The sequence below is a fragment of the Carcharhinus amblyrhynchos genome, unplaced genomic scaffold (genome assembly GCF_965287045.1).
Source record: "Carcharhinus amblyrhynchos unplaced genomic scaffold, sCarAmb.v2.hapA chromosome_235, whole genome shotgun sequence".
Taxonomy (NCBI): domain Eukaryota; kingdom Metazoa; phylum Chordata; class Chondrichthyes; order Carcharhiniformes; family Carcharhinidae; genus Carcharhinus; species Carcharhinus amblyrhynchos.
In genome coordinates, this window is record NW_027649975.1 from 194111 (window position 1) to 219022 (window position 24912).

General features: G+C 51.3%; 1 protein-coding gene across 4 annotated transcripts in view; it reads left to right on the top strand.

Annotated features, from left to right (window-relative positions):
• LOC145338919 (Friend leukemia integration 1 transcription factor-like) overlaps positions 1-24912 on the top strand; it is a 74312-nt gene that overhangs the window by 41919 nt on the left and 7481 nt on the right. Inside the window, exons 3-8 of one of the 4 annotated variants that reach the window (XM_080183312.1) lie at positions 4329-4483; positions 6700-6903; positions 9211-9282; positions 10897-10959; positions 19881-19940; positions 20025-20072. In XM_080183312.1, the coding sequence (XP_080039438.1) occupies positions 4329-4483; positions 6700-6903; positions 9211-9282; positions 10897-10959; positions 19881-19940; positions 20025-20072 (602 nt within the window). The remainder of the gene's footprint in view (positions 1-4328; positions 4484-6699; positions 6904-9210; positions 9283-10896; positions 10960-19880; positions 19941-20024; positions 20073-24912) is intronic. The other 3 variants (XM_080183313.1, XM_080183314.1, XM_080183315.1) reach the window with 3 other exon arrangements.

Here is a 24912-nt window from a genome sequence, read left to right on the forward strand (position 1 = left end):
TCTACTAGGATTATCCTTCACCTTGACTGCCAAAGGAACCTCATGTTTTCTTTTAGCCCTCCTGATTTCTTTCTTAAGTAGTTTCTTGCACTTTTTACATTCCTCAAGCATCTTATTTGCTCCCTGTTGCCTATACATGTCATACATCTCTCTCTTCTTCTTTATCAGAGTCTCAATCTCCCTTGAGAACCAAGGTTCCTTATTCCTATTTACTTTGCCTTTAATCCTGACAGGAACATACAAACTCTGCACTCTCAAAATTTCTCCTTTGAAGGCCTCCCACTTACCAATCACATCCTTACCAGAGAACAGCCTGTGCCAATCGACACTTTTTAGATCCTTTCTCATTCCTTCAAATTTGGCCTTTTTCCAGCTCAGAATTTTGAAAAACCTGAGGGTTTATAAGTCCCCTGGGCCAGATGGGATACATCCTAGGATACTTTGAGAGGCAAAGGATGAGATTGTGGAGTCTTTAGCTTTGATGTTTGGGTCCTCAACGGAGTTGAGGGGGTTGAGCTATGAGGAGAGGCTGAATAAACTAGGCTTGTACTCGTTAGAGTTTAGAAGAATGAGGGGAGATCTCATTGAGACGTATAAGATGATGAATGGGATGGATAGGATAGAGGTGGAGAGACTCTTCCCGCTCAAAAAAGACAGTAGGACTAGGGGGCACAGCCTCAAGATAAAGGGGAGGCGGTTTAGAACGGAGTTGAGGAGGAACTTCTTCACTCAAAGGGTGGTGAATCTCTGGAATTCTCTGCCCGTTGAAGTGGTGGAGGCTGCCTCGCTAAATATTTTTAAGAAGCGGGTTGATGGGTTCTTGATAAAAGAGGGGATTAAGGGTTATGGGGAGAGGGCGGGAAAGTGGAACTGAGCCACGACAGATCAGCCATGATCTTATTGAATGGCGGGGCAGGCTCGAAGGGCTAGATGGCCTACTCCTGCTCCTATTTCTTATGTTCTTATGTTCTTATGTCCTCACTGTCATGATGTGGGTATGCCAGCGTTGGACTGGCGTAAACACAGTAAAAAGTCTGACAACACCAGGTTTTAGTCCAACCTATTTATTTGATAATATACTCACAAGCTTTCGAGGGGACTGCCTCTTCGTCAGGTAAATGGAGAGTTCTGGCCTCAGACAGAGCTCTGTCTGAGGCCAGAACTCTCCATTCACCTGACGAAGAGGCAGTCCCCTCGAAAGCTTGTGAGTATATTATCAAATAAATAGGTTGGACTAAAACCTGGTGTTGTCAGACTTTTTACTGTCCTCACTGTCCACAGGGATAGTGCCAGAGGACGGGAGAGTGGCAAATGTGGTTCCTCCTTTCAAGAAAGGAAATAGGAATGACCCTGGTAATTATAGGCCAGTTAGTATTACTTCGGTGGTCGGTAAGTCAATGGAAAGGGTTTTGAAAGATAGAATTTATGACCATTTGGAAAGATTCAGTTTAATCCGGGATAGTCAGCACTGTTTCGTGAGGGGTAAGTCCTGCCTCACAAATTTGATTGAATTCTTTGAGGAGATAACTAAGTGTGTGGACGAAGGTAGAGCTATTGATGTAGTTTCCATGGATTTTAGTAAGGCATTTGATAAGGTTCCCCATGGTAGGCTCATGAAGAAAGTGAGGTGTGGGATAGAAGGAAATTTGGCCGATTGGATAAGTAACTGGCTGTATCATAGAAGACAGAGGGTGGTGGTGGAGGGAAAATTCTCAGACCGGTAACCAGTTACCAGCGGTGTACCACAGGGGTCAGTGCTGGGTCCTCTGCTATTTGTGATTTTTATCAATGACTTGGAAGAGGGGGCTGAAGGGTGGGTTAGTGAATTTGCTGACGGCACCAAGGTTGGTGGAGTAGTGGATGAGGTGGAGGGCTCTTGCAGGCTGCAAAGAGACACTGATAGGATGCTGAGCTGGGCCGAAAAGTGGCAGATGGAGTTTAACCCTGATAAGTCATTTTGGTAGGACAAACTTGAATGTGGATTACAGGGTCAATGCCAGGGTTCTAAGGAACATAGAGGAACAGAGATCTTGGAGTTCATATCCATAGATCTCTGAAGGTTGCCACTCAAGTGGATAGAGCTGCGAAGAAGGCTTATAGTGTGTTAGCGTTTATTAACGGGGGGTTTGAGTTTAAGAACCGTGGGGTTATGCTGCAACTATACTGGATGTTGGTGAGACCACATTTGGAATATTGTGTTCAGTTCTGGTCACCTCACTATAAGAAGGATGTGGAAGCATTGGAGAGAGTGCAGAGGAGATTTACCAGGATGCTGCCTGGTTTGGAGGGTAGGTCTTATGAGGAAATGTTGAGGGAGCTGGGGCTTTTCTCTTTAGAGCGGAGGAGGATGAGAGATGACTTAATAGAGGTTTATAAGATGATGAGGGGGATTGATGGAGTGGATGTTCAGAGACTATTTCCTCGGGTGGATGTAGCTGTTACTAGGGGGAGTAACTATAAGATTCATGGTGGGAGATATAGGAGGGATGTCCGAGGTAGATTCTTTACTCAGAGAGTGGTTGGGGTGTGGAATGCGCTGCCTGCTGTGATAGTGGAGTCGGACACTTTAGGAACTTTCAAGCAGTTATTGGATAGGCACATGGAGCACTCCAGAATGATAGGGAGTGGGATAGCTTGATCTTGGGTTCGGACATAGCTCGGCACAACATTGAGGGCCAAAGGGACTGTACTGTGCTGTACTGTTCTATGTTCTATGTTCTAGAACCTCAACCCGAGGACCAGATCTATCTTTATCCATGATCAAGTTGAAACTAATGGCGTTATGATCACTGGAACCAAAGTGTTCCCCTACACACACTTCCATCACTTGCCCTAACTCATTTCCTAATAGGAGATTTAATATCGCATCCTCTCTAGTTGGTACCTCTAAAAGTTGAAATAGTAAATTCTCCTGAACACATTTTACAAACTCTACCCCGTCTAAACCTTTAACAGTTTGCGAGTCCCAATCTATATGTGGAAAATTAAAATCCCCTACTATCACAACTTTCTGTTTCTTGCAGTTATCAGCTATCTCTCTGCTGATTTGCTCCTCCAATTCTCTCTGGCTATTGGATGGTCTATAATACAACCCCATTAATGTGGTCATACCTTTCCTGTTTCACAGCTCCACCCATAGGGTCTCTGTAGACAAGCTCCCTAATCTATCCTGCCTGAGTACCGTTGTAACATTCTCCCTGACCAACAATGCCACCCCCCCAACTTTTATCCCTCTGTCTCTATCACACCTGAAACATTGGAACCCTGGAACATTGAGCTGCCCGTCCTGCCCCTCCTGTAGCCAAGTTTCACTAATGTCTATAATGTCATATTTCCACCTGTCAATCCACACCTTCAGCTCATCTGCCTTCCCCACAATACTCCTGGCAATGAAATAGACACACCTCAAAAGATTATTTCTACCACACTCAACCCTTCCCTCTGTGATTTTGCTTGAACTAACCTATCTTTTTACCCTCGCTCCTCTATCTGCTCTGGCACTCTGGTTCCCATCCCCCTGCAAATCTAGTTTAAACCCTCCCCAATAACACGAGCAAACCTCCCTGCATGTATACTGGTCCCCTTGTAGTTTAGGTGTAACCCGTCTCTCTTGTACAGGTCCCACCTGCCCCAGAAGAGGTCCCAATGATCCAAGAATCGGAAACCCTGCCCCCTACACCAGTTCCTCAGCCACGTGTTCATCTGCCTGTGCATCCTCCTCTTACCCTCACTGGCACATGGTACAGATAACAATCCTGAGATTACTATCCTCGAGGTCCAGCTTTTTAACTTCCTTCCAAGCTCTCTATACTCTCTCTTTAGGACCTCCTCACTCTTCCTTCCTACGTCGTTGGTACCGATGTGTACCACCACATCTGGCTCATCACCTTCCCACTTCAGAATGCTGTGCACGCGATCAGAGACATCCCTCACCCTGGCACCCGGGAGACAACAAACCATTTGAGAGTCTCTGTCACGACCACAGAACCTCCTGTCTGTACCTCTGACTATTGAGTCACCTATCACTGCCTGTCTCCCCATCTTCCCCCTCCCTTCTGTGCTGCAGAATCAGACTCAGTTCCAGAGACCCAGCTGCAGCAGCATGTCCCAGGTAAGGCATCCCTCACAACAGTATCTAAATCAGTATACCTGTTGTGGAGGGGAATAGCCACAGGGGAACCCTGCTCTGCCTGTCCTTTCCCCTTCCTTCGCCTGACTGTAACCCAATTACCTGTGCTCTATGCCTTTGGCGTAACTACCTCCCTGAAGCTACTGTCTATAAACTCCTCATTCAGTCTGTAATCTGGGTGTAACTTTCCTTTTCCCAGCAGAGAGTCTCCTGTGGACTGCAGTGTGGTCAGACGGACAAAGATAATGAGTGGACCGGACTCGGCTCAAACCCCCTACCCTGCAGGTTACAGCGAGCAGAGAGACAGCCCCCCGAACAACAGTGCAAACGAAAAACGGGTCATTGTTCCGGCTGGTAAGGTAGCAGCCTGCATTCTCACAGCAGACACACACCCTCACACACACCCTCACACAGACCCTCACACACACCGTCACACAGACACACACACACATACTCACACACACTCTCACACAGACCTGCACACACCCCCTCACATACACCCTCACACGCACCCTCACACATACATACACAGACCCTCACACAGACCCTCACAGACACACACACACATACTCACACACACTCTCACACAGACCCTCACACACACCCTCACGCACACCCTCACACAGACCCTCACACACCCTCACACAGATCCTCAAACACACCCTAACACACACCCTCACACAGACACACACACACACATACTCACACACTCTCACACAGACCCTCACGCACACCCTCACACAGACCCTCACACACCCTCACACAGATCCTCAAACACACCCTAACACACACCCTCACACAGACACACACACACACATACTCACACACTCTCACACAGACCCTCACACACACCCTCACACAGACCCTCACACACCCTCACACGGATCCTTACAGACACACACACACATACACACACACACTCATGCACACCCTCACACACACATACCCCAACTCACATCTTCACACACACCCTCACACACAGCCACACACACACATACACACTCACACACACACACACTCACGCGCACACATACACACTTATGCACAGACACACATACACACTCACATAGTGTGCCTGCTGACACACAGGGGAAGATGATCCACATTGTGGAGATTGAGATGTTTTCCCAATCTCTGACTATTGCTGATCTGAAGGTGGAACGATGCTGCCCTCTGCTGCTGAACCATCACATTTCTCTGCTTGAATCTTACTGCCAAAACCTGATTTGTGTGTGAGTGTGAATGTGTGAGTGTGTATGTGTGTGTGGGAGTGTGAGTGTGTGTGTTTGTGTGTGTGTGTGTGTGTGAATGTGTGTGTGTTTGTGTGTGTGTTTAAGTCTGTGTGTGAGAGTGTGTGTGTGCCTGTCTCTGTGAGTCTGTGTGTGTGTGTGTGTGTGTGTGTGTCTGTGTGTGTGAGTCTGTGCGTATGTGAGTGTATGAATGGATGTGTGTGTGTGAGTATGTGTGTGTGTGTTTGTGTCTGTGTGTGTGTGCAAATGTGAGTGTGTGTGTGAGTCTGTGTGTGTGTGTGAGTGAGTCTGTGTGTGTGTGTGTGTGTGTGTGTGTCTGTGAGTGTATGAATGGATGTGTGTGTGAGTGTGGGGGGGTGCAGGAGAGTGAGCGGAAGGACTGGGTAACACTAATCTCTGGGCAGTCGTCTCCTTCTCTGGGAGTTCCAGTCACTCACATTCTGTCCGCACGGAAATTAGTGTGGGGTGGCCTGGACTCGAACTGGGGAATGCAGAAAAGCAAAAAATCTGCGATGAAATTTCTGATATCCTCCAATCATAGAATCCCTACAGATCAAGACCATTCGGCCCATTGGCTCTGACTGTCCAACAGAACCAGGCCCTATCCCCATAACTGTGCGGATTTACCCAGCTCATCCCTCTGACCCACATATCTTTGGACACTAAGGAATGATTTGGATTAAAATAAACAAGGTGGCTGCTGGAATCTGAAACAGAAAATGCTGGAAAATCTCGGCAAAGTTCAGACTGGAAATGTTGCCTCTATTCTCTGTCCAGAGGCTCTCAGACCATACAGATTTTCCAGCATTTTTTTGTGCAAAGAGGCAATTTAGCACGGCCAATCTGCCTAACAGCATATCTTTCAGACTGTGGGAGGAGACTGGAGCACCCGGAGGAAACCCACGCAGGCACGGGGAGAATGTGCAGACTTCGCACAGGCAGTGACCCGAGTTGGAAATCAAACCCAGGTTTTCTCTCCTTTGATTCTCTCCATCCCATTGAATCCGCCTTGATTGACATCCATTTGGGACGTTCTCTCTCCCCCCCTCTCCCTGCACCCTCGCCCACCACCCCACACCCCCCTTCCCACCACCACCTCCTCTCCTCTTCAATGTCCTTCGACAGTTATCGGATTGCCTGTTGCCTCTGGGGGAGGAAGTTGTCTTTGCCCCAGGTATAATCACTCCCTCCCCCGCCCAGTCACGGTAAATGCCCCCTCCCCCGCACACTCACACAAGGTTGGATCAGCTGAGGGTTGGAGCTGGGGCTGGTTTGGTTTTGACTCACGCCCCCATTTCCCCCCTTTCTCTCTCTCTGCAGATCCATGTGTTTGGAGCCAGGACCATGTCAGGCAGTGGCTGGACTGGGCAGTGAAGGAATATACTCTCTCTGATATTGACAGCACTCTCTTCCAGAACATCGATGGGAAGGAGCTCTGCAAGCTCACCAAAGATGATGTGATGCGTTTAACCACAACCTACAACGCCGAGATCCTCCTCTCCCATCTCAACTATCTCCGAGAGAGTAAGTCTGCCCTCTCACCCTGCGGGAGGAGGGGGGTGCAATGTGTATGAGAGGGCAAACTCTCCGCTGGTTGGACTCATACCTGGTACATAGGAAGATGGTTGTGTTTGTGGAGGGCCAGTTATCCCAGCTCCAGGATATCTCTGCAGGAGTCCCTCAGGGTTAGTGTCCGAGACCCAACAATCTTCAGCTGCTTCACCAATCACCCTCCCTCCACCATAAGGTCAGAGATGGGGATGTTCGCTGATGATTACACAATGTTCAACACCATTCACCACTCCTCAGATACTGAAACAGTTCATGTTCAAATGCAGCAAGATCTGGACAATATCCAGGCTCGGGCTGACAAGTGGCAGTAACGTTCTCACTACACAAATACCAGACAGCCATCATCTTCAATAAGAGACACTCTAACCACTGCCCCTTGACACTCAATGGTGTAACCATCACGGAACCCCCCCCTCCCCCATGGGGGTTACCGTCACTGAACCCCACCCCCCTCCCCCATGGGGGTTACCATCACTGAATCCCCCACTATCAACATCCTGGGGGTTACCATCACTGAATCCCCCCCACTATCAACATCCTGGGGGTTACCATCACTGAATCCCCTCCACTATCAACATCCTGGGGGTGACCATTGACCAGAAACTGAACTGGACCCAGCCATATAAATACTGTGGCTCCCAGAGCAGGTCAGAGGCTGGGAATCCTGCGGAGAGTAACTCACCTCCTGAATCCTCCCCAAAGCCTGTCCACCATCTACAAGGACACAAGTTAGGAGTGTGATGGAATACTCCCCACTTGTCTGGATGGGTGCGGCTCCAACAACACTCGAGAAGCTCAACACCATCCAGGACAAAGCAGCCCCACTCGATCGACACACTAACCACAAACACTCACTCCCTCCACCCCCAACACACAGTGACAACCGTGTGTACCATCTACAAGATGCACTGCAGCAACTCACCAAGGCTCCTTAGGCAGCACCTTCCAAACTCACCACCTCTACCATCTAGAAGGACAAGGGCAGCAGATACCTGGGAACACCCCCCACCTGGACATTCCCCTCCGAGTCACTCACCATCCCGACTTGGAAATATATCGGCCGTTCCTTCACTGTCGCTGGGGTCAGAATCCTGGCACTCCGTCCCTAACAGCACTGTGGGTGTACCTACACCACCACCCAGACGTTCTCATCTCAAAAAGGAAAGAATAGAAGCTGGAACAGGTTTAGTTATTTATCAATGTTTACTTATTAGTGTCACAAGTAAGCTGACATTAACACTGCAATGAAGTTGCTGTGAAAATCCCCTAGTCGCCACACTCCCGTTCGGGTACACTAAGGAAGAATTTGGCACGGCCCATACACCCTAACCAGCCTGTCTTTCAGACTGTGGAAGGAAACCCACGCGGACACGGGGAGAATGTGCAAACTCCACATTGGGACAGTGACCCAAGCTGGGAATTGAACGCGGGTCCCTGGCACTGTGAGGCAGCAGTGCGAACCCTGCAATGCCATGGTGCTGCCCCAGGGGCTGAGGGATGTGTTTGTACGTGTTATCGTGTTAGTGTCAGAGGTTATCAATCTCTACGAAGAGATGATGACGTGGCCACGCGTGTTACAGTCAGTGAGCACACGTGTTACAGTCAGTGGGCATGTGTGTTACAGGCAGTGAGCACACGTGTTACAGTCAGTGAGCACGTGTGTTACAGTCAGTGAGCACGTGTGTTACAGTCAGTGGGCATGTGTGTTACAGGCAGTGAGCACACATGTTACAGTCAGTAAGCATGTGTGTTTCCGTCAGTGAGCATGCATGTTACAGTCAGTAAGCACGTGTGTTACAGTCAGTGAGCACATGTGCGTTATGGTCAGTGAGCACACGTTACAGTCAATGAGCATGCGTGTTACAGTCAGTGAGCACACATGTTACAGTCAGTGGGCATGTGTGTTACAGTCAGTGAGCACACATGTTACAGTCAGTGAGCATGTGTGTTACAGTCAGTGAGCGCATTATTACAGTCAGTGAGCATGTTTGTTACAGTCAGTGAGCACATGTATTACAGTCAGTGAGCACGCGTGTTACAGTCAGTGAGCATGTTTGTTACAGTCAGTGAGCACGCATGTTATAGCCAGTGACCACACGTGTTATAGTCAGTGAGGGTGCATGTTTCAGTTAGTCAGCACGCATGTTAGTCAGTGAGATCACATGTTCCAGTCAGTGAGCATGTGTGTTACAGTCTTTGAACCTGTGTGTTACAGTCAGTGAGCATATACAGCTGGATAATTCCCTACTCTATTCACAGACAGCCCAACATTCACCTACCCAAACTCAAGCTCACACAGTCAGCAGGCAACACGCGCTCCCGTTAAAACAGGTACGTGACTGCACAGAGAGACAAAAGGGAGCGAGAGAGAGAGAAAGAGACAGAGAGAGACAGAGACAGGGAGACAGAGAGAGAGACAGACAGAGAGAGAGGAAGAAGGACAGAGAGAGAGAAAGAGACAGGCAGACAGAAAGCGAGAGAGAGAGACAGAGACAGAGAAAGAGACAGAAAGAAAGAGAGAATGAGTGTAGGGGAGGTGAGTGTCGGTGGGTGAGTGTGTGGGAGGGTGATAATAGGAGGTGTGAGTGTCGGTGGGTGAGTGTGTGGGGAAGGTGAGTGTAGGGGTGTGAGTGTGGGGGGATGATTGCAAGGGGTGTGTGTGGGGGAGGTGAGTGTGAGGGTTGAGTATGGGAGAGTTAGTGCGGGCGGTGAGTAGAGGGGGTAAGTGTAGGGGTTGATGTGGGAGGGGGTGAGTGTGGGGGTGTGTGTGTGGAGGGGGTGAGTGGGGTGGGGTTGAGTGTGGCAGGTGAGTGTGGGGGCGGTGGTGAGTGGGGGGGGGGCTGAGCATGGGAGAGGTGAGTGTGGGGGAGATGAGTGTGGGGAAGGTGAGTGTGAGGGTTGAGTATGGGAGAGTGAGTGTGGGCGGTGAGTTGAGGGGCTAAGTGTGGGGATGTGTGTGTGGGGTGATTGGGTGTGGGGGTGATCGGAAGGTATTGGGGGGAGATTAGTGATGGGGGGTGATTGGGGGGAAATGGGGGTGATTAGTGAGGGGGGGATTGGGGAGTATTGGGGGGTGATTAGTGAGGGGGGTGATTGGGGGGTATTGGGGGTGATTAGTGAGGGGGTGATTGGGGGGTGATTAGTGAGGGGGTGATTGGGGGGTATTGGGGGTGATTAGTGAGGGGGTGATTGGGGGGTATTGGGGGTGATTAGTGAGGGGGGTGATTGGGGGGTATTGGGGGTGATTAGTGAGGGGGGTGATTGGGGGGTATTGGGGGTGATTAGTGAGGGGGTGATTGGGGGGTATTGGGGGTGATTAGTGAGGGGGGTGATTGGGGGGCATTGGGGGGTGATTAGTGAGGGGGGTGATTGGGGGGTATTGGGGGTGATTAGTGAGGGGGTGATTGGGGGGTATTGGGGGTGATTAGTGAGGGGGGTGATTGGGGGGCATTGGGGGGTGATTAGTGAGGGGGGTGATTGGGGGGTATTGGGGGTGATTAGTGAGGGGGTGATTGGGGGGTATTGGGGGTGATTAGTGAGGGGGTGATTGGGGGGTATTGGGGGTGATTAGTGAGGGGGGTGATTGGGGGGCATTGGGGGTGATTAGTGAGGGGGGTGATTGGGGGGTATTGGGGGGTGATTAGTGAGGGGGTGATTGGGGGGTATTGGGGGTGATTAATGAGGGGGGTGATTGGGGGGCATTGGGGGGTGATTAGTGAGGGGGGTGATTGGGGGGTATTGGGGGGTGATTAGTGAGGGGGGTGATTGGGGGGTGATTGGGGGGTGATTAGTGAGGGGGGTGATTGGGGGGTCTTGGGGGGTGATTAGTGAGGGGGGTGATTAGGGGTTTTTGGGAGGTGATTTGTGAGGGGTTGATTGGGGGATGGGGTTCTTCAATTGGCTGGCAGCTGATGTGACTGTTTCTCCCTCTCTCCATGCTGTTAGAAGTTGTGTATGAGGAGGCTCGGAGGGGCAGTTGGCCTGGCTGTGGGAACACAATCCAAAAAGGTGAGGACAATCTCAACATCATCTCAGAGAGTTTGGGAATATGACTCATTTCTAAAGGCCCTTCGAGATTAATCACAGCCTGGCCTGCTGCAGGGAGCCCTACTTACCCAAAGGCTTGGATGTTCTCCAGGTATTGGGACGTGATCCAGGTGTTAGGATGTGATCCAGGAGTTGGGATATGATCCAGGTGTTGGGGTGTTCTCCAGGTGTTGGGGTGTTCTCCAGGTGTTGGGGTGTTCTCTAGGTGTTGGGATGTGATTCAGGTATTGGGGTGTTCTCCCGGTGTTGGGGTGTTCTCCAGGTGTTGGGATATGATCCAGGTGTTGGGATGTGATCCAGGTGTTGGGGTGTTCTCCAGGTGTTGGGGTGTTCTCCAGGTGTTGGGATATGATCCAGGTGTTGGCGTGTTCTCCAGATGTTGCGGTGTGATCGTACGCACTTGCGGAAAGATATTTTGGCCTTGGAGGGAGTGCAGAGGAGGTTCACTAGGCTGATACCAGAGATGAGGGGGTTGGACTATGAAGAGAGACTAAATAGACTGGGTCTGTACTCATTGGAGTTTAGAAGGATGAGGGGTGATCTTATAGAGACGTATAAGATAATGAAGGGGATGGATGGGGTAGAGGTAGAGAGATTCTTCCCACTCAGGAAGGTCTGCAGGACTAGAGGGAACAGCCTCAAGATAAAGGGGGGGGGCGGTTTAGAATGGAGTTGAGGAGGAACTTCTTCACTCAAAGGGTGGTGAATCTCTGGAATTCTCTGCCCGTTGAAGTGGTGGAGGCTGCCTCGCTAAATATATTTAAGTCACGGGTAGATAGGTTTCTGATAGACAGGGGAATTAAGGGTTATGGGGAGAGAGCTGGAAAGTGGAACTGATCCACTTCAGATCAGCCATGATCTTATTGAATGGCGGGGCAGGCTTGAAGGGCTAGATGGCCGACTCCTGCTCCTATTTCTTATGTTCTTATGATCTAGGTGTTGGGATGTTCTCTAGGTGTTGGGGTTTTCCCCAGGATTTGGGGTGTTCTGAAAGTGTTGGTTCATGGTCCAAATGTCATATAGAACATAGAACATAGAACATTACAGCGCAGAACAGGCCCTTTGGCCCACGATGTTGCGCCGACCAATTAAAAAAGCAATGACCCTCTAACCTAAACCAATCCCTTTCCATCCATAAACCTATCCACGGATCTCTTAAATGCCTCCAAACTAGGCGCATCTACAACTGCAGCAGGCAGGGCATTCCAATCCCTCACCACCCTCTGGGTAAAGAACCTACCTCTGACATCCGTCCTATAACTACCACCCCTTAATTTAAAGCTATGCCCCCTCATGCTAGCTTTCTCCATCCGAGGAAAAAGGCTATCACTGTCCACCCTATCTAAACCTCTAATCATCTTATATGTTTCAATAAGGTCCCCTCTTAGCCGCCTTCTTTCTAATGAAAACAACCCCAAATCCCTCAGTCTCTCCTCATAGGACCTTCCCTCCATACCAGGCAACATCCTGGTAAACCTCCTCTGCACCCTCTCCAATGCCTCCACATCCTTCCTATAATGTGGGGACCAGAACTGCACACAATACTCCAAGTGCGGACGCACCAGAGTTTTGTACAGTTGCAACATGATGTTGCGGCTCCTAAATTCAATCCCCCTACCAATAAACGCCAAGACACCGTATGCCTTCCTAACAACCTTATCTACTTGATTCCCAACTTTCAGGGATCTATGTACACATACACCTAGATCCCTCTGTTCATCAACACTATTCAGAGTCCTACTGTTAGCCCTATACTCTACCCATCTGTTATTCCTGCCAAAGTGAATTACCTCACACTTTTCCGCATTAAACTCCATCTGCCACCTCTCGGCCCAGCTCTGCAACTTGTCCAAGTCTCTCTGTAAACTATGACACCCCTCTTCACTATCTACCACTCCTCCGACTTTGGTGTCATCAGCAAATTTACTGATCCACCCAACTATACCCTCATCCAGATCATTTATAAAAATTACAAACAGCAGTGGCCCCAAAACAGATCCCTGAGGCACACCACTTGTAACCGAACTCCATGACGAATACTTTCCATCAACCACCACCCTCTGTCTCCTATCTGCTAGCCAATTCCTGATCCAATTAACTAAATCACCCCCAATCCCATACATCTGCATTTTCTGCAGAAGCCTTCCATGGTGAACCTTATCAAACGCCTTACTAAAGTCCATATATACCACGTCAACTGCCTTACCCCCATCCACCTCTTTGGTCACTTTCTCAAAAAACTCAATCAGGTTAGTAAGGCACGACCTACCCTTCACAAAACCATGCTGACTATCTCCAATCAATTCATTACTCTGTAAATAACTATAAATCCTATCCCTAATAATTTTTTCTAAAACTTTGCCCACAACAGAAGTAAGACTCACCAGTCTATAATTCCCGGGGAAGTCTCTGCTCCCCTTCTTAAACAATGGGACAACATTCGCTATCCTCCAATCCTCTGGCACTGTACCTGTGACCAACGACGACCTGAAGATCAAAGCCAGAAGCTCTGCAATCGCCTCTCTTGCCTCCCAGAGAATCCTAGGGTAAATTCCGTCCGGCCCAGGGGACTTATCTATTTTCAAACCCTCAAGAATATCTAGCACATCCTCCTTATCAACTGCAATACTATCCAGTTTCCAACCCTGTAACCCAGTGTTCTCCACCGCTACATTTATGTCTCCCTGCGTGAATACCGAAGAGAAATATTGGTTCAATGCCTCTCCAATCTCTTCCAGTTCCACACATAACTTCCCACTGCTGTCTCTAACTGGCCCTAATCTTGTCCTAACCAATCTTCTGTTCTTAACATATCTATAGAACGCCTTAGGATTCTCCTCAATCCTATCAGCCAAAGTCTTCTCGTGTCCTCTTTTAGCTCTTCTTAACTCACTCTTTAACTCCCTCCTAGCCAATCTAAAGCTTTCCAGTGCATTACCTGAGCCCTCAAGTCTCATCCTGACATAAGCCTCCTTTTTCCTTTTAACCAGCGAAACAACTTTTTTAGTGCACCACGGTTCCCTTGCTCGACCATTTCCTCCTTGCCTGACAGGGACATACATATCAAGGACTCACAGTAGCTGCTCCTTGAAAAAACTCCACATTTCGGACGTTCCCAGTCCCTGTAATCTCCTAGTCCAACCTATGTTTCCTAATTCTTTCCTAATAGCCTCATAATTACCCTTCCCCCAGCTATAACTACTGTCCCGAGGTTCCAGTCTATCCCTTTCCGTCACTAAGGTGAACGTAACCAAATTGTGGTCACTATCATCAAAATGCACACCAACTTCCAAGTCTAACACCTGGTCTGGCTCATTTCCCAGCACCAAATCCAATATAGCCTCACCTCTAGTTGGCCTATCTACATACTGAGTCAAAAAACCTTCCTGCACGCTTTGTACAAAAACTGACCCCTCTAACGAGCTAGAGCTATAGCTATTCCAATCAATATTAGTAAAGTTAAAGTCCCCCATAACAATTACCCTATTACTTTCACTCCTATCCAGGATCGTCTCCGCAATCCTTTCCTCTACCTCTCTAGAACATTTTGGAGGTCTATAAAAGACTCCCAACAGGGTGACCCCTCCTCTCCTATTTCTAATCTCAGCCCATACTACCTCAACAGACAAGTCCTCATCAAACTTCCTCTCTGACACTGTGATACAGTCTTTGACTAATAATGCTACCCCTCCCCCGCTTCTACCTCCTTCTCTACTCCGACTGAAGCATTTGAACCCCGGAACCTGCAACAACCATTCCTGCCCCTGCTCTATCCATGTCTCTGAAATGGCCACAACATCAAAGTTCCAGGTACTGATCCACGCTGCAAGTTCATCCACTTTATTGCAAATACTCCTCGCGTTAAAGTATACGCATTTCAAATCCTGCTCCACCCCACCCCCACGATGCCGTGCATTGCAGTCCCCATCTATGCCCCCCTCATTTTCATCCCTGCTACTCAGGATCCCACCCCCCCTCCGAATCAATTTAAACCCACCTGCATAGCCTTTGCAAACTTTCCCCCCAAGATGTTGGTTCCAATATGTCGGGGTGTTCTTAACGATAGTGTTAGCGTGGGGGGGACCAGGACAGGCTGTTGGTGATCCGGACACCTAAAAACTTGAAGCTCTCGACCCTTTCTACTATGTCCCTGTTGATGTAGACAGAGACACGTTCTCCCTTACACTTCCTGAAATCAATGACAATCTGCTTTCTTTTGTTGACGTTGAGGGAGAGATTATTGTTGCCACGCCAGTTCACCAGATTCTCGATCTCATTCCTGTGCTCTGTCTGATCATTGTTTGAGATCCGACCCACTCCGGTGGTGTCATGTGGAGGTGGGATTCTAACCCAGGGGTATTCGATATTCAGATAAGGCAGATGGAAAGGAAACAGAATGGGGAGCATTGTTGGTTAAAGAGGAATTAATGTAATAATAAGGAAGGACATTGGCTGGACAATGCGGAATCTGTATGGGTGGAGATGTGGAATACCAAAGGACAAAAACTCTAGTGGGAGTTGTGTACAGGCTACCAAACAGTAATACTGAGGCTGGGAATGGCATCAAGCAGAAAATTAGAGATGTGTGCAGTAAGGGTACAGCAGTCATCATGGGTGATTACAATCTGCATATTGATTGGCAGCAATGCAATGGAGGAAAATTTCCTGGAATGTATAAGGGATGGGAGGAACCAATCAGAGAGCAAGTCATCCTAGACTGGGTATTGTGTAACGAGGGAGGATTAATTAACAATCTTGTGGTGTGAGATCCTTTGGGAAAGAATGACCATAATATGATGGAATTCTTCATTAAGATGGAGCCAGGAGGGGGTCATGAGAAGGCCTTGGCGGGTAAGATTAAGGAGAATCCCAAGGTGTTCTACAAATATGTGAAGAGTAAAAGGATGAGAAGAGAAGGGATAGGACCTATAAAAGGTGAAGAGGGAAAAGTCTGTGTGGAACTGGAAGAAATGGCAGAGGTGCTTAATGAGTACTTTGCCTCAGTATTCACGGTGGAAAGTGATCTGGGAGGTTGTACTACAGGTTTGTGGTGGACTGAAAAGATTGAGTATGTGGACGTTAAGAAAGAGGATGTGTTGGAGCTTTTAAATTCTATCAAGATAGACAAGTCGCCGGGACCAGATGGGATGTACTCCAGGTTACTGTGGGAGGTGAGGGAAGTGATTGCAGAGCCCCTGGCGATGATCTTTGCATCGTCAATGGAGACGGGAGAGATTCTGGAGGATTGGAGGATTGCAGATGTGGTTCCTATTTTCAAGAAAGGGAACAGGGATAGCCCAGGAAATTACCGACCGGTGAGTCTGACCTCAGTGGTTGGTAAGTTGATGGAGAGGATTCTGAGGGACAAGATTTATGAGCATTTAGAGAAGTTTAGAATGATCAGGAATAGTCAGCACGGCTTTGTCAAGCGCAGGTCGTGCCTTACGAGCCTAGTTGAGTTCTTTGAAAATGTGACTGAACACATTGACGAAGGAAGAGTGGTAGATGTGGTTTACCTGGACTTCAGCAAGGCGTTTGATAAGGTCCCCCATGCAAGACTTCTTGAGAAGGTGAGAGGGCATGGGATCCAAAGGCCTTTGGCCTTGTGGATCCAGAACTGGCTTGCCTGCAGAAGGCAGAGAGTGGTTGTGGATGGGTCTTTTTCTGCATGGAGGTCAGTCACCAGTGGAGTGCCCCAGGGATCTGTTCTAGGACCCTTGCTGTTTGTCATTTTCATAAATGACCTGGATGAGGAAGTGGAGGGATGGGTTAGTAAGTTCGCCGACGATACAAAGATTGGTGATGTTGTGGATGGTCTGGAGGGATGTCAGAAGTTGCAGCGGGACATAAATAGGATGCAGGACTGGGTGGAGAAGTGGCAGATGGACTTCAACGCAGATAAATGTGTAGTGATCCATTTTGGCAGGACCAACGGGATGCAGGAGTACAATATCAAGGGTAGGAGTCTTAGCAGTGTTGAGGAGGAGAAGGATCTTGGGGTCCGGGTCCACAGGACTCTTAAATCGGCCTCGCAGGTGGAGGATGTGGTCAAGAAGGCGTATGGTGTACTGACCTTCATTAATCGAGGGATTGAGTTTAGGAGTCGGGAGGTAATGCTGCAACTTTATAAGACCCTTGTCAGACCCCACTTGGAGTACTGTGCGCAGTTCTGGTCGCCTCACTACAGGAAGGATGTGGAAGCTATTGAGAGGGTGCAGAGGAGGTTTACAAGGATGTTGCCTGGATTGGGAGGCATGCCTTATGAAGATAGGTTGAGGGAGCTGGGACTCTTCTCCCTGGAGAGACGAAGGTTGAGAGGCAACCTGATAGAGGTTTATAAAATGTTGAGAGGTATAGATAGGGTGGATTCTCGGAGGCTATTTCCCTGGGCTGAAATGGTTGCTACGAGAGGACACAGGTTTAAGGTGCTGGGGAGCAGGTACAGAGGAGATGTTAGGGGAAAGTTTTTCACTCAGAGGGTGGTGAGTGAGTGGAATCGGCTGCCGTCGGTGGTGGTAGAGGCGAACTCGCTGGGGTCTTTTAAAAGACTTCTGGATGAGTATATGGGATTTAATGGCAATGGGAGTTACAGATAGTTCTATGGCCTGGTAGGTATAGATGTGATCGGCACAACTTGTGGGCCGAAGGGCCTGTTTGTGCTGTAGTGTTCTATGTTCTATAGAGAGTGTCACAGTTAAGGCTGAGACTAGGTCCTGAACCTGAGGAAAGCTAACTTTGATATGAGACATGCATTGGCTAGGATAAGCTGGCAGAGGATACTTAAGAGGTTGACAGTGGATAGGCAATGGCAGAGATTTAAAGAACACATGGATGAACTTCAATAAGTGTACATCGCTGTCTGGTGTAAGAGTGAAACAGAGAAGGTGGCTTATCCATGGCTAACAGGGGAAATCAGGAAAACCAGAGGCCTGAAAAAGTAGCAAACCTGAGGACTGGGAGAAATTTAAAATCCAGCAAAGGGTTTAATTTGGAAAAGAAAATACAAAAGTAGTCTTACTGGAAACAAAAACTGAGTGCAAAAGCTTCTGTAGATATGTGAAGAGAAAAGGGCTGGGTGAAGACAAATGTAGGTCCCTTACAGTTAGGATCAGGTGAATTCGTAATCATCAACAAAGAGAGGCTTGCTGAACAAATACCCTGGACCTGTCCTCACGGAGGAGGACACAGACTGCAACTCACTTTCTCTCTCCACAAATAGAAACATAGAGGATAGGAGCAGGAGAAGGCCATTCAGCCCCTCGAGTCTGCCCCACCATTCATTACAATCATGGCTGATCATCCAACTCAACAGCCTAATCCTGCTTTCTCCCCATAACCTTTCACCGCATTCACCCCGAGTGTTATATTCAGCCGCTTTTTGAAATCACACAATATTTAGGCATCAACTACTTCCTGTGGTAATGAATTTCATACATTCACCACTCTCTGGGTGAAGAAATGTCTCTTCAACTCCATCCTAAACCATCTATCCTGGATCCTCAGACTGTGACCCCTGGTTCTGGAGTCTCCCAACATCAGGAACATCCTCCCTGTATCTACCCTGTCTAACCACAGAGGTTTACAGCAGGGAAACAGGCCCTTCGGCGCAACTTGTCCGTACCACCCATTTATTTAAACCCCGAAACTAATCCCAGTTGCCCGCTTTAGGATCATATCCCTCCATACCCATCGTACCCATGTAACTGTCTAAATGCTTTTTAAAAGATAAAATTGTACCCATCTCTACTACTGCCTCTGGCAGCTCGTTCCAGACACTCACCACCCTCTCGGTGAAAAAATTGCCCCTCTGGACACTTTTGTATCTCTTTCCTCTCACCTTAAACCTCTGCCCTCTAGTTTTAGACTCCCCTACCTTTGGGGAAAAGATATTGACTATCTCGCTGATCTGTGCCCCTCATTATTTTATAGACCTCTATAAGATCACCCCTCAGCCTCCTACGCTCCAGAGAAAAAAGTCCCAGTCTATCCAGCCTCTCCTTATAACTCAATCCATCAAGTCCTGGTAGCATCCTAGTAAATCTTTTCTGCACTCTTTCTAGTTTAATAATATCCTTTCTATAATAGGGTGACCAGAACTGTACACAGTATTCCAAGTGTGGCCTTACCAATGTCTTGTACAACTTCAACAAGACGTCCCAACTCCTGTATTCAATGTTCTGACTGATGAAACCAAGCATGCCGAATGCCTTCTTCACCACTCTGTCCACCTGTGACTCCACTTTCAAGGAGCTATGAACCTGTACCCCGAGATCTCTTTGTTCTGTAACTCTCCCCAACACCCTACCATTAACTGAGTAAGTCCTGCCCTGGTTCAATCGGCCAAAATGCATCACCTCACATTTATCTAAATTAAACTCCATCTGCCATTTGTCAGCCCACTGGCCCAATTGATCAAGATCCCGTTACAATTGGAGATAACTTTCTTCACTGTCCACTATGTCACCAATCTTGGTGTCATCTGCAAACTTACTAACCCTGCCTCCGATATTCTCATCCAAATCATTAATTAATCATAAATTCTATTCAAATTTTATAAATCTCTATGAGAGACCTTCCCTCGTTCCTCTGAACTCCAGTGAAAACAATTCTAACTGATTCAATTTCTCCTCATACGCCAGTCCCACCATCCCCAGAACGAGATACTGCCAGGCCTACTGAGATTTTCCCTCAATTTCTGATTTTCTTCAGTTAATGTTTGATTTGCATACCCAATGCTACATTTTCCTCTGAATATCGCGAGGGCTTCTCACTGTGTGGTGATTATTGGGGTACATCCCCCATCAGCTTTGTAATGTGTTTCCAGCCTCTGCTGTCCAGCTCTGCTGATTGGTGTCTTTGTCCCGGATTGTGTTATTCCACAGGTTCACCCCCTCAGCCTCCAACAGCAGCTCGGATTCATGAGCAACCCCGGATACACACAGGTACCTTTCCATTGTGACTCTCTGTGATCTCTTTAGGCTGTGAGGCCTCACTTAACAATTGACTGACATGATTTCTCGTGACAGATCCGTATCAGCTCTTGGGACCGACAACTAGCCGCTTGGCTAACCCAGGTGGGTAGAAGGACAGATGTATAATAGTTATTCACTTCGACAGCACACTAACGCACAATCACACGGTGACACAGTGGGTTAGCACTGCTGCCTCACAGCGCCAGGGACCCGGGTTCGATTCCTGGGGGGCATGGTGACACAGTGGGTTAGCACTGCTGTCTCACAGTGCCAGGGACCCGGGTTCGATTCCCGGGGGCACGGTGACACAGTGGGTTAGCACTGCTGTCTCACAGTGCCAGGGACCCGGGTTCGATTCTCGGGGGCACGGTGACACAGTGGGTTAACACTGCTGCCTCACAGCGCCAGGGACCCGGGTTCGATTCCCGGGGGCACGGTGACACAGTGGGTTAGCACTGCTGTCTCACAGCGCCAGGGACCCGGGTTCGATTCCCGGGGGCATGGTGACACAGTGGGTTAGCACTGCTGTCTCACAGCGCCAGGGACCCGGGTAGATTCCCGGGGGCACAGGGATACTGTGGGTTAGCACTGCTGCCTCACAGCACCAGGGATCCGGTAGAATCCCGGGGGCACGGTAACACAGCGGTCAGCACTGCTGCCTCACAGCGCCAGGGACCCGGATTCAATTCCCGGGGGCACGGTGACACAGCGGGTTAGCACTGCTGTCTCACAGTGCCAGGGACCCGGGTTCGATTCCCGGGGGCACGGTGACACAGTGGGTTAGCACTGCTGTCTCACAGCGCCAGGGACCCGGGTTCGATTCCCGGGGGCACGGTGACACAGTGGGTTAGCACTGCTGCCTCATAGCGCCAGGGACCCGGGTTCGATTCCCGGGGGCACGGTGACACAGTGGGTTAACACTGCTGCCTCACAGCGCCAGGGACCCGGGTTCGATTCCCGGGGGCACGGTGACACAGTGGGTTAGCACTGCTGCCTCATAGCGCCAGGGACCCGGGTTCGATTCCCGGGGGCACGGTGACACAGTGGGTTAGCACTGCTGTCTCACAGCGCCAGGGACCCGGGTTCGATTCCCGGGGGCACGGTGACACAGTGGGTTAGCACTGCTGCCTCATAGCGCCAGGGACCCGGGTTCGATTCCCGGGGGCACGGTGACACAGTGGGTTAACACTGCTGCCTCACAGCGCCAGGGACCCGGGTTCGATTCCCGGGGGCACGGTGACACAGTGGGTTAGCACTGCTGCCTCATAGCGCCAGGGACCCGGGTTCGATTCCCGGGGCAAGGTGACACAGTGGGTTAACACTGCTGCCTCACAGCGCCAGGGACCCGGGTTCGATTCCCGGGGGCACGGTGACACAGTGGGTTAGCACTGCTGCCTCATAGCGCCAGGGACCCGGGTTCAATTCCCGGGGGCACGGTGACACAGTGGGTTAGCGCTGCTGTCTCACAGCGCCAGGGACCCGGGTTCGATTCCCGGGGGCACGGTGACACAGTGGGTTAGCACTGCTGTCTCACAGCGCCAGTGACCCGGGTTCGATTCCCAGGGGGCACGGTGACACAGTGGGTTAGCACTGCTGCCTCACTGCGCCAAGGACCCGGGTTTGATTCCCGGGGGCACGGTGACACAGTGGGTTAGCACTGCTGTCTCACAGCGCCAGGGACCCGGGTTCGATTCCTGGGGGCACAGTAACACAGTGGTTAGCACTGCTGCCTCACAGTGCCAGGGACCCGAGTTTGATTCCCGGGGGCACGGTGACACAGTGGGTTAGCACTGCTGTCTCACAGTACCAGGGACCCGGGTTCGATTCCTGGGGGCACAGTAACACAGTGGTTAGCACTGCTGCCTCACAGTGCCAGGGACCCGAGTTTGATTCCCAGGGGCACGGTGACACAGTGGGTTAGCACTGCTGTCTCACAGCGCCAGGGACCCGGGTAGATTCCCGGGGGCACAGTGATATTGTGGGTTAGCACTGCTGTCTCACAGCACCAGGGATCCGGTAGAATCCCGGGGGCACGGTAACACAGCGGTCAGCACTGCTGCCTCACAGCGCCAGGGACCCGGATTCAATTCCCGGGGGCACGGTGACACAGTGGGTTAGCACTGCTGTCTCACAGCGCCAGGGACCCGGGTTCGATTCTCGGGGGCACGGTGACACAGTGGGTTAGCACTGCTGTCTCACAGCGCCAGGGACCCGGGTTCGAGTCCCAGGGGCACGGTGACACAGTGGGTTAGCGCTGCTGTCTCACAGCGCCAGGGACCCGGGTTCGATTCCCAGGGGCACGGTGACACAGTGGGTTAGCACTGCTGTCTCACAGAGCCAGGGACCCGGGTTCGATTCCCAGGGGCACGGTGACACACTGGTTAGCGCTGCTGTCTCACAGCGCCAGGGACCCGGGTTCGATTCCCGGGGGCGCATGAACACAGTGGTTAGCACTGCTGTCTCACAGCGCCAGGGACCCGGGTTCAATTCCCGGGGGCACGGTGACACAGTGGATTAGCACTGCTGCCTCACAGCGCCAGGGACCCGGGTTCGATTCTCGGGGGCACGGTGACACAGTGGGTTAGCACTGCTGTCTCACAGCGCCAGGGACCCGGGTTCGATTCCCGGGGGCACGGTGACACAGCGGGTTAGCACTGCTGTCTCACAGTGCCAGGGACCCGGGTTCGATTCCCGGGGGCACGGTGACACAGTGGGTTAGCACTGCTGTCTCACAGCGCCAGGGACCCGGGTTCGATTCCCGGGGGCACGGTGACACAGTGGGTTAGCACTGCTGCCTCATAGCGCCAGGGACCCGGGTTCGATTCCCGGGGGCACGGTGACACAGTGGGTTAACACTGCTGCCTCACAGCGCCAGGGACCCGGGTTCGATTCCCGGGGGCACGGTGACACAGCGGGTTAGCACTGCTGCCTCATAGCGCCAGGGACCCGGGTTCAATTCCCGGGGGCACGGTGACACAGTGGGTTAGCGCTGCTGTCTCACAGCGCCAGGGACCCGGGTTCGATTCCCGGGGGCACGGTGACACAGTGGGTTAGCACTGCTGTCTCACAGCGCCAGGGACCCGGATTCAATTCCCGGGGGCACGGTGACACAGTGGGTTAGCACTGCTGTCTCACAGTGCCAGGGACCCGGGTTCGATTCCCGGGGGCACGGTGACACAGTGGGTTAGCACTGCTGCCTCATAGCGCCAGGGACCCGGGTTCAATTCCCGGGGGCACAGTGACACAGTGGGTTAGCACTGCTGTCTCACAGCGCCAGGGACCCGGGTTCGATTCCCGGGGGCACGGTGACACAGTGGGTTAGCACTGCTGTCTCACAGCGCCAGGGACCCGGATTCAATTCCCGGGGGCACGGTGACACAGTGGGTTAGCACTGCTGTCTCACAGCGCCAGGGACCCGGGTTCGATTACCCGGCAGCACGGTGACACAGTGGGTTAGCGCTGCTGTCTCACAGCGCCAGGGACCCGGGTTCGATTCCCGGGGGCACGGTGACACAGTGGGTTAGCACTGCTGTCTCACAGTGCCAGGGACCCGGGTTCGATTCTCGGGGGCACGGTTACACAGTTGGTTCACACTGCTGTCTCACAGTGCCAGGGACCCGGGTTCGATTCCCGGGGGCACGGTGACACAGTGGGTTAACACTGCTGTCTCACAGCGCCAGGGACCCGGGTTCGATTCCCGGGGGCACGGTGACACAGTGGGTTAGCACTGCTGTCTCACAGCGCCAGGGACCCGGGTTCGATTCCTGGGGGGCACGGTGGCACAGTGGGTTAGCACTGCTGTCTCACAGCGCCAGGGACCCGGGTTCGATTCCCGGGGGCACGGTGACACAGTGGGTTAGCACTGCTGTCTCACAGTGCCAGGGACCCGGGTTCGATTCTCGGGGGCACGGTTACACAGTTGGTTCACACTGCTGTCTCACAGTGCCAGGGACCCGGGTTCGATTCCCGAGGGCACGGTGACACAGTGGGTTAACACTGCTGTCTCACAGTGCCAGGGACCCGGGTTCGATTCCCGGGGGCACGGTGACACAGTGGGTTAGCACTGCTGTCTCACAGCGCCAGGGACCCGGGTTCGATTCCCGGGGGCACGGTGACACAGTGGGTTAGCACTGCTGTCTCACAGCGCCAGGGACCCGGGTTCGATTCCCGAGGGCACGGTGACACAGTGGGTTAACACTGCTGTCTCACAGCGCCAGGGACCCGGGTTCGATTCCCAGGGGCACGGTGACACAGTGGGTTAGCACTGCTGTCTCACAGCGCCAGGGACCCGGATTCAATTCCCGGGGGCACGGTGACACAGTGGGTTAGCACTGCTGTCTCACAGCGCCAGGAACCCGGGTTCGATTCCCAGCAGCACGGTGACACAGTGGGTTAGCACTGCTGTCTCACAGTACCAGGGACCCGGGTTCGATTCCTGGGGGCACGGTGACACAGTGGTTAGCACTGCTGCCTCACAGTGCCAGGGACCCGAGTTTGATTCCCAGGGGCACGGTGACACAGTGGGTTAGCACTGCTGTCTCACAGTGCCAGGGACCCGGGTTCGATTCCCGGGGGCACGGTGACACAGTGGGTTAACACTGCTGTCTCACAGCGCCAGGGACCCGGGTTCGATTCCCTGGGGCACGGTGACACAGTGGGTTAGCACTGCTGCCTCACAGCGCCAGGGACCCGGGTTCGATTCCCGGGGGCACATGAACACAGTGGTTAGCTCTGCTGCCTCACAGCGCCAGGGACCCGGGTTCGATTCCCGGGGGGCACGGTGACACAGTGGGTTAGCGCTGCTGTCTCACAGCGCCAGGGACCCAGGTTCGATTCCCGGGGGCACGGTGACACAATGGGTTAGCGCTGCTGTCTCACAGCGCCAGGGACCCGGGTTCGATTCCCGGGGGGCACGGTGACACAGTGGGTTAGCACTGCTGCC